Source organism: Suricata suricatta, chromosome 17 (genome assembly GCF_006229205.1).
Source record: "Suricata suricatta isolate VVHF042 chromosome 17, meerkat_22Aug2017_6uvM2_HiC, whole genome shotgun sequence".
NCBI lineage: Eukaryota > Metazoa > Chordata > Mammalia > Carnivora > Herpestidae > Suricata > Suricata suricatta.
The window spans coordinates 36253102-36262450 of NC_043716.1; the positions used below are offsets into that span (position 1 = coordinate 36253102).

General features: G+C 46.7%; 1 protein-coding gene and 1 non-coding gene across 2 annotated transcripts; both read right to left on the reverse strand.

Moving 5' to 3' along the window:
- Window positions 1-4143: 4143 nt before the first annotated feature.
- TRNAC-GCA lies at window positions 4144-4215 on the reverse strand. The gene has a single exon. It is a non-coding gene; the product is annotated as a tRNA-Cys (tRNA).
- A 689-nt stretch (window positions 4216-4904) lies between these two features.
- On the reverse strand, window positions 4905-8304 carry C17H17orf98 (chromosome 17 C17orf98 homolog). The gene is made up of 3 exons (XM_029928658.1): window positions 8003-8304; window positions 5918-6017; window positions 4905-5166 (listed from the first exon to the last, which is right to left on the reverse strand). The coding sequence occupies exons 1-3, from the start codon at window positions 8207-8209 to the stop codon at window positions 5009-5011; spliced, it is 465 nt and encodes a 154-aa protein (XP_029784518.1). The 5' UTR covers window positions 8210-8304; the 3' UTR covers window positions 4905-5008.
- Window positions 8305-9349: the final 1045 nt, after the last annotated feature.

Here is a 9349-nt window from a genome sequence, read left to right on the forward strand (position 1 = left end):
CCCTGCATCGGCTCTGTGCTGAGCCAGCTGTCAGCACAGAGCCTGGAGCCTGTCTTTGGATTCTGTGTCTCCCTCTCTCTCTGACCCTCCCCTGCCCACGCTCTCTCTGTCTCAAAAAAAAAAAAAAAACCATTAAAAAAAGAAATTAATCACCATGGTTGACTTGTGTTGCCTTTTCATCCAGCTGCTCATCATTCATCATCCATCCATCCATCCATCCATCCCTCCACTCAATAGATGTCAGACACTGGACAAATTGTATTATAGCCACAGACTGAGGTAAAGTCTTTCTTCCTGAGGTAAAGTCAGGTCTTTGCTACTCCTCAGCTATTCCAAAGACAGATGTTCCAACTTTTGTTTCTTTGGGGCTTGCAGCAAGCAGCCCCGTCCAGTAACCATAAATATCCCACAGCTGTTGAGCCAGGCGGTCACAGATAGACTCTGGTCAAACGGTGTCTGATTTTTTTTTTCTCTCTCTCCCCCGCCTGCTCTTTCTCTAGACGTTTGCAGAAAGTGGTGGGAGAGGGAGCTTTGGGGGTACGTTAAGCCAGAACATCATTGCAGTTAGGAAGCATTTCTTTCTTTCTTTCTTCCTTTCTTCCTCCACGGCCCCTTAAGGGAGAGATGGTTATAGGCTAGTGAGCACTATACTATGTATGGAAGCTACAAGATGGAAGGCTGTTTCTGCCCTGAAGGGGCTCATGGTATGAAGGTGACAGACACCTAAACAACTGACATCACTATAGTACAACAAAGGCTACAACTGAGAAAAGTACAAAGTAATGTATTAACACAGAGAAAGTTTTGCACGAGCAGCAAAACATAGTGAGCTCTGGAGTCAAAATACACTTGGGCTGGGATCCTGGCAGGCCACATTGCAAGTCAAGAAACTTTTCTTGGCCTCAGTTTCCCTGTAACCAAAACAATGATTTTATTAGTACCTAACCTACCTCACAAGGCTGCTGTGCGGATCAAATGAGGTAAGCAATGCTCTGCTCACCTACTTCAGTCATTCAAGTGCCACTGTTGAGTTTTGTCATGTTCATACAGCAATGACATTTATTTTATACTTTTACTTTTAGTGGTTCACCTTTTAAAATTATGTTTAAAGTTTATTTACTTTTGAGAGGGAGAGACAGACAGAGCATGAGCAGGGAAGGGGCAGAGAGGGAGACACAGAATCTGAAGCAGGCTGTAGGCTCCGAGCTGTCAGCACAGAGCCTGATGTGGGGCTCGAACTCATAAACTGTGAGATCATGACCTGAGCCAAAGTCAGATGCTCAACTGACTGAGCCACTCAGGTGCCCCTATTGATTCACCTTTTGAAAAATGTCCCCAACATTTAGTTATGAAAAATTTCAAACATTCAACAGAGGTGAACGAATTTTACATGGAACACCTATACACCCACCACCTACATTCTATAGTGAACAAAGTTAACATTTTACTATATTTACTATACTGCTTTGTCATATTTCCCTTTCTCTCGTATACGTGTATATATATATATATGAATATTCCTTTCTCCATCTGATCTTCAGTGCATTTCAAAATAAGTTGCAGACAATACACTTCCTCCTAAGTACTTCAGCATACATATTAAGTAGCATTTGTATTTGTTTATAGCATTTTTCATTTTATGTTAAAGTTACATAAAATGAAATGTATAAATCTTAAGTGTCCATTCACTAAGTCTGACAGATACATGCACTAGTGTTAACCAAAACTGCAATCAAGAAATGGAACAGTGGGGCACCTGGCTGGCTCAGTTGGTAGAACATGTGACTCATAATCTCTGGGTCATGAGTTCAAGCGCCATGCTGGGAATGGAGTATACATTTAAAAAAAGGAAAAAAGGAAGAAAATGGAACATTAACATGATCCCCATAAAATTCCCTCATTCCTCTTCCTGCATAATCTCTTTCCTACCTCCACCCGGAAGGCAATCACTCTTGTGATTTTTTTTCACCATAGTTTTGTCTATTCTAGAATTTCATATAATTGGAATAATACAACATACAATCTTTTCTATGTTTTTTTTTATCAGCATGATATTGGTGAGACTCGGCCATCTTGAATCAGTAATTCATTCCTTGTTATGGATGAGTAGTATTTCAATGTATGAATTAACCACAGATTTAAAAAAAACATCTTCCTATTGGTGGGCCCGTCTGTTTTTAGTTCTGCCTCTTATGAATAATGTCTCTATGAACATTCCTATATAGGGCTTTTTGCAAGCATATGTTTTCATTTATTCTGAGTAAAATCCTAGGAATGGAATTGCTGGGCCAGAAGGTCAGAACATTTGTGTCCTGTACCAATTGCCAGATCTTTTCCCAAAATGGCATGCTATTTTATAATCCCCACTAGGAGTTGGTGTCTGGTGTTATTGGTCTTTTTAATTTTAGACATTCTGATGCACGTGTGGTATCTCAATATGATTTCAATTTGCATTTATCTGATGACTAACGATGTTGCGTACTTTTTCATGGGCTTATCTGCCATTTGTATCTCTTCCTTTATGAACTTCCTCTTCAGGGGTACCTGGGTGGCTCAGTTGGATAAGTCTCTGACTCTTGATTTCAGTTAAGGTCATGATTTCATGGTTCGTGAGATCACTAACAGTGCAGAGCCTGCTTGGGATTTTCTCTCTCCATCTCTCTCTATCCTTTCGCTGCTTGTGCTCTCTCTCCCTCACTCTCTCTCTCTCTCTCTCAAAATAAACATTAAAAATATTTTTAATCTAATTTTAGCAACTGGGAAATCAAGGAGTATGAGAGAGCAAATTCTTGACCACTAGATCTCTAAAACAGTAAAAGTTCACGCTCTCTCCTTACAATTATTTCTTCAAGAAAGGGGAAATGGTGATACATCCAGTTTTGCACCCAAACACCCCTCCAATTTAGGGGGAATACCTCGCACTGTCTAACTCGATGAGGCAACACTACCTCCTCCCCTCCCTGGCGGGGAACTGCATACACGTCAGACCATGACTTAGCCAATCAACTGCTTCCACTTGGCATTTTTATTTAAAGTTTATTTTTTGAGAGACAGAGGGTGAGCAGGGGAGGGGCAGAGAGTCAGGGAGTTGCAGGATCCAAAGCAAGCTCCAGGCTCTGAGCTGTCAACACAGAGCCCGATGCAGGGCTCAAACCCACAAGCCCCAAGAGCACGACCTGAGCCAAAGTCAGACGCTTAACCCACTGGGCCACCCAGGCACCCCATACTTGGTTATTTTGAAACTTGCAGAAGTATCCTGGAGATGCAGGTCCAGTTGCAACCATACCACGACTTGGTGATAAGCGTCCTGAGTTGGTTGACACCAGCAGTGGACACTTCCTGAGCGGAGACCTGAGCTGGATTTCCCTCCTCTACAGCCCTTCATAGTTAACTGCTTTGTGAGTTACGTTCTCCAAACTTCCATCAACACTGTGAGTCCCTCACACCTCTAGTGGACTCCTTTTCTCCTTTGAGTGGCCAGAGTGAATATCATGGCCATTCCAAGAACTCTGGAACAATAAACTACTAAGAAGAAAGTGCCCCGAACCTTCTAGAGAGGGAATTGCGGTGTCAGAAACAACATGTCCATAATAAATTCTTCAGATCAGGCAGAATGTCTCAATTGTAGAAAAGCTTCACTTAGCAGTTAAGTCTAGAAAAGTGCATAGGTATTTGTAAAAGATACCTTCCTTCCTTGAGCTACAACCAAACGTCTTCTGCCGACAGCTGTGTATGAACATGTCAACTTCCAGCAGACATAAAACTCCCGGAGGACAGGGGCCCCGTTTTCATCTTTTAATTCACAGCTGCCTTAAATGTACTGTCCTAAGCTCTCAAAAATGCATGTTGTACGGTCCTCTTTACCTGTGCTCTCATACGCCAGATTGCTAAATTTGTGTTCAGAGCTCCCATACCTAATTTTAGATTCAGAATTTCCTTAGGGAACTTTGTCTTAATTGAAGACAACAAGATCATCCAGGGGTCTCAAGGTAAGAGTCCTTTGGAATTTGGGGAAACCTTGTAGTGTTTCAGTACAAGAATGCATTGACGATTCTTTGTTCTCTCTGGACACCCTGGCTGGGAGTGAAGAGGTATAGGGCATTTACCTACTTCCATTTAATGGAGTTATAAAAGGGAGAAGGAAGGGGGCACCCGGATTTGAACCGGGGACCTCTTGATCTGCAGTCAAATGCTCTACCCCTGAGCTATACCCCCGTGGCCTATGGGGCTCCTCTTCCTTGTCCACTTAAGGTGACTCAGTACCACTGGGTTCCACCCACACCAGAGTCCTGGCGAGCTTTGTGTTCTGAAGCTCCACCTTCTTTTGCATCCATCATCTGCTGTGGCTTTTCTCTTGGTCACCAGTAAACTGGGTGGGGACACTTGAAAAGTGACATCCTGGAAACTAGCTGAAAAGGAACTGACAGAGCACCAGCAGAGCAGGTGCCCACAAGCCCTGTAACAGAAATACGAGATCAGAATCCAGAGGCTAAAACGCACCTCCACACATCCCTTGTTCATGCCCTGACTCTTGATGGGCTGAGGGTAGAAAGGAGAAGGAAGATCAGGAAATCCTTCTCAGGGTCAACCAAAGGCAATCCCTTCGGCCGAATCCTTTGGCTCAGTTCTTAATGGGCCATTAGCAGCCAGTGTCTAACCCGGGGCCCGCGGCTGCCTGGGGCAGAGCTTTGCGGAGGGCTCGGGGAGCAGTGCAGCTCCTTCTTCTTACATAGGCAGAGGAGAACTGGGGCCTCCTTTCAAGCCTGGCGCACGTGGGCATGGAGGGTAAAGGCACAGGCCTGACGATGGCCTCTCTCCTGCCACCTCTTCTCCAAAGGCTAGAGAAGCTGAGGGTGGAGAAACTAGCTGGCCCTGGTCCCCAACTCAGGAAAGAAACGGCACACTTGGAGGCACAATAACATCGCTGTTTATATAAAAATAGAACTGAGAGATCATCTAAACATCTATCTTCTATTTAGGTCAAGGGGTGGGAAGGGAAGGAATGCTATCAGAAGAGGGGGAATCGGGTGACCTCTCCAAAGACGGACGGGCGCTGGCGGAGGGCTGGGGTGTTCCTGCGATACCCAAACCGACCGTTTAACCCGTTGGTCACTTTCAGATCAGCATTGTAGTTACCGTGCCCGGTCACCTGCGGGAGGGAATGCCCTTGGGGGCGCAGAGAGAGAGGCCTGAGCCTTTATTCAGCCCTACCCCCCTTGCTTTTCCCCGCCCCCACAGGGCTGGTATAGAAAGTCCTCCCCATGTCCTAGCTAAACCCTCACAGACGGGAGGGCCCAGAAGATTCTGAGCTTGGCTGAACTTGCCTTGCTCCCAGGAAGACTGAAAACATTTCACCCTTGCTTCTGACCCATGGGAAGAAAATGGATGAGCTCAATTTGGCCAAGTGGTGCATAGGATCATGTGACTAGAGAGTGTGGCCAAAGGGTGATGAGGTTGGGGTGGGAGGAGGGTTCACACTGTCAGAAAAACAGCTCTCGATCCCTCCTTTCTTGTTGCTAAATTGGGCTTGGAAAAGGAGCAGGACACAGCTTGCTCAGGCTGGAAGCAGTTAGGGAAACACAGGCATTAGAGTTGGAAAGAGGGGAATTCCAATCCCAGCTAAGCCCTTCTTGGCCATCACTTCATCTCCCTACACTTCAGTTTCCCCTGCTGCAGCCCGGGGATAGCATGAGGGGAGATAGCACCTGACAGAGTAGGAGCTCAGTAACTAAATATAAGGACCACAGGGACACCATCTGCTCGTGCATGAGAAGAAAAGCTGGAGGATGAGGTCCCTGGCCTCTTCCCCCCGCAAATAGGGCTCTGTGTGGCCCAGTTTCTCCCTCTGAACTGAGGGAAGGCACATCACTCTTCCAGGTGGGTCCATGGTGAGGCCAGAAAGCCAGGTGGCACTTGCCTGCCCCTGCCCAGTTTCTTCGGTTCAGGTATCTCTGTTCTGGCCCGAAGATGTGGAAATAATCCACTATCCAGCCATCCCTTCCTGTGCCCCCGTGATCCTGAAAGTGAGGGAGAAAACAGAGACTGTCAGCCACCATGCTGAGAGGTGCACATGCAAACTCCCTTTGGGCTTATTTCACAGCCAGGGGCAACTGGGCCAGACAGATTAAATATAAATACACGTATGAACCTATTATCTCTCAGGGAGAGACAGCATAGCTGGGCAGCTAAGGGCTGTCTGTTGCCAGACTGGTTTCAGTTCCAGCTCTGCCACTAAGAAGCTGTGTGACCCTGGGCCAATGACACAGTTCTTCTGGACCTCACTTTTCTCATCGCTTTTTTTTTTTTAATTTTTTTAATGTCTTTTATTTATTTTTGAGAGACAGAGAGAGACAGCATGAGCAGGGGAGGGTCAGAGAGAGAGGGAGACAGAATTTGAAGCAGGCTCCAGGCTCTGAGCTAGCTGCCAGCACAGAGCCCGACGCGGGTCTCGAACCCACGAACTGTGAGATCATGACCTGAGCCGAAGCCGGACGCTTAACCGACCGAGCCACCCAGGCGCCCCTCTCATCGCTTTAAGGAGAGTTGCTGAGAGATTTAAGTGAGATAGTTCCAAAGGGCCTGGCATAGTAAAAGTTATTTACTTTAAAAATATGCATAATTGGGGCATCTTGGTGGCTTAGTCACTAGGCATCTGATTTTGGCTCAGGTCATGATCTCATAATTCGTGAGTTCAATCAGTTGAGCCTGGCTCTCTCTCTCTCTCTCTGCCCCTCGCTCACTGGCACCCTTCTATCTTTCTCTCAAAATATAAATAAACAAACATTATTTTGGGGGTCCTGGCCAGCTCAGTCTTTAGAGCATGCCACTCTTGATGTTGGGGGTGTGAGTTCAAGCCCCACACTGGGGGCAGAGTTTACTTAAAAACAAAACAAAAAAATAAACAAAACCCATTATCTTTATGTAAATGAAGATAATACCTACTACAAACAGTGGGGATGATTAAGTACTTATAAATGGAAAGTTTAAAAAGTGTGCACACCATATTATTTTCAAGCTTTTAAATACTCAGATTTTCTCTTTTTTCCTCCTAGACCCTGGTTCCGTCATAAAAATTACGAGACAGCACTTACACCCTCAAGCATGGCACAAACAGATGTGTCCACACACATGCAACACACAAGCACACACACACAGGAGATCACCAAAACAACCCCAAGAGGTGTTCCCAGAATAACCCCCATGAAGCCTCCTCTCCCCTACCCATACCATAGTGACATGGGGAGACACAAATACTGGAGCCCAAAGTGTTGGAGCCATCAGCAAAGAGCTTCAGTGCTCACAGGAAGTCCCAACTAGTGAGCCCCTCTGCAACTATGACGTCACTGATGGAGCCCCCCCCACCCCCCCGCAAGTGTAGGCGTTTCTTTGTTTCATTCGCTGAGGTCACAAGGATTTTCCGAGTTCTTAGACAATCTGTGGTGTGAGATCATCCCAAAGGGCGGGTCCATGACGTCAAAAAGGACAATGAAACAGATCTGTTGGGAGAGGTGGGCTTCCAGCCCGGTTCTTTAAGGCTTGCAGAAACCCAAAATGAGATCATTCTCAAATTCAGGGTGGAACAGAATCACTGTGAGCTCTGTGAACTCAATTTACCTCTCACCGCCTGCGCCAGTTCCGGGTGTTCAGTAAAACCAAGGAGGTGGGAGTGGGGAGCCCTCCCTAGGAGTAAAACGCCAGGATCTGGGTTGGGGCTCCCCCCAGCAGGGTCAAGCTCTGTGGGGACAGTGAGATCGTCCGGGGCGCTCTTATAAATAGCCTGTTAAGGGGCACCTGGGTGGCTCAGTCGCTTGAGCGGCAGACTTAGGCTCAGGTCATGATCTTGCGGTTCCTGAGTTCGAGCCCCGTGTCGGGCTTGGGCTGACAGCTCAGAGCCTGGAATCTGCTTCGGATTCTGTGTCTCTCTCCCTCTCTGCCCTCCCCTGCTCACACTCTGTCTCTCAAAAATAAATAAAGGTTAAAAAGAAAAAAAAAAAACCCCAACCTGTTCAGTCCTCCGCAGAACGGGCGGAACCACGTGGCTCCGGAAGTACCGGCGGGCGTGGTAGTCCTGCTGGGCATTGTAGGGCGGAATCGCCGACCAGACCTTGGGCCTCAGGCGCTCATAGGTGCGGGCCATGGTGCTCACTGCCACACCATCCAAGATGAAGTCCTTCTCCAGCCGTTGAGGACTCTTGCACAAGCGCGACATCCTAACCACTACAGCCTTCAAGGAGCTTTGTGGTGGGAGCTGAGGGCCCTAGGTAGGGGGTCCCGTGCACATTATGACGTGGTGTGGTGTCAAAAACTCCTGCACACAAACCGCGTAGCCCCGTCCAGTAGGGAAGGCTCAGGGCTGTGGGGTAAATTGCTCCGGGATTACAGAACGTGGGCAATCTGAGCGCAGATGGGCCCCGCCCCCCACCATTTCCCAGTCAGTTCCATTGAGGTTTGTTTGTACCAAGAATGGATCAGAAAGTTCAGAAAGCATCTACTTCCAACTCTCATTTTACATTAAGAGGAAACTGAAAGTCAGAAACATTGGGATATTCCCTAAATCCGTTTAGTGGCAGATCCAGAACCAGAATTCAGGTCTCCTGACTTCAGTAGTCCGCTTAAAGCTACTCTCCCCACCGAATTATTTCCATCAGCTAGTATTCCCCCTCCTGTTAAAAGAGAGGGAGGGGGAAGGAGAGAGGGATAGAGAACAAAAATCCAGCAGGTTGATACATCACCATATTTATCCCCTGGCTAATTTTTTTTTTATATGTGTGACAGGATACAGCAAACCATGAACAATGACTTCTAGTTGTCGTGACTGTTTTACTTCCAAACTTTTCCCCTTGAATAAGCCTCAACACAGATGGTTTACCCATCGAAGTACCTAATTCAAACTGCTCCTCACCAACTCTATGAGACATTATTCTACACGAGACCACAGGATCAGGAAGTCTTTAATTCTGGCAAAACTCAGCATTATCTAAGGGTTCTATACTAGGACAGGTAAATTCCTAGAAACCTGAAATTATAGGATAGCAGTCTATAGTTTGAGTCTATTCTATTAAAGCTTGAAAAGGGGGGCACCTGGGTGGCTCAGTCAGTTAAGCCTCCGACTTCGGCTCAGGTCAGATCTCGTTTAAGGGTTCGAGCCCCGCGTCAGGCTCTATGCTGACAGCTAGCTCAGAGCCTGGAGCCTGCTTCCGGTTCTGTGTCTCCTTCTCTCTCTGCCCCTCCCCCTCTCATGCTCTGTCTCTCTCTGTACCAAATAAATAAAACATTAAAAAAAAAAAAAAAAAAAGCTTGAAAAGGACCCAGGCAGAACATGAAGACATTAAGACAGGGAAGAGATCCA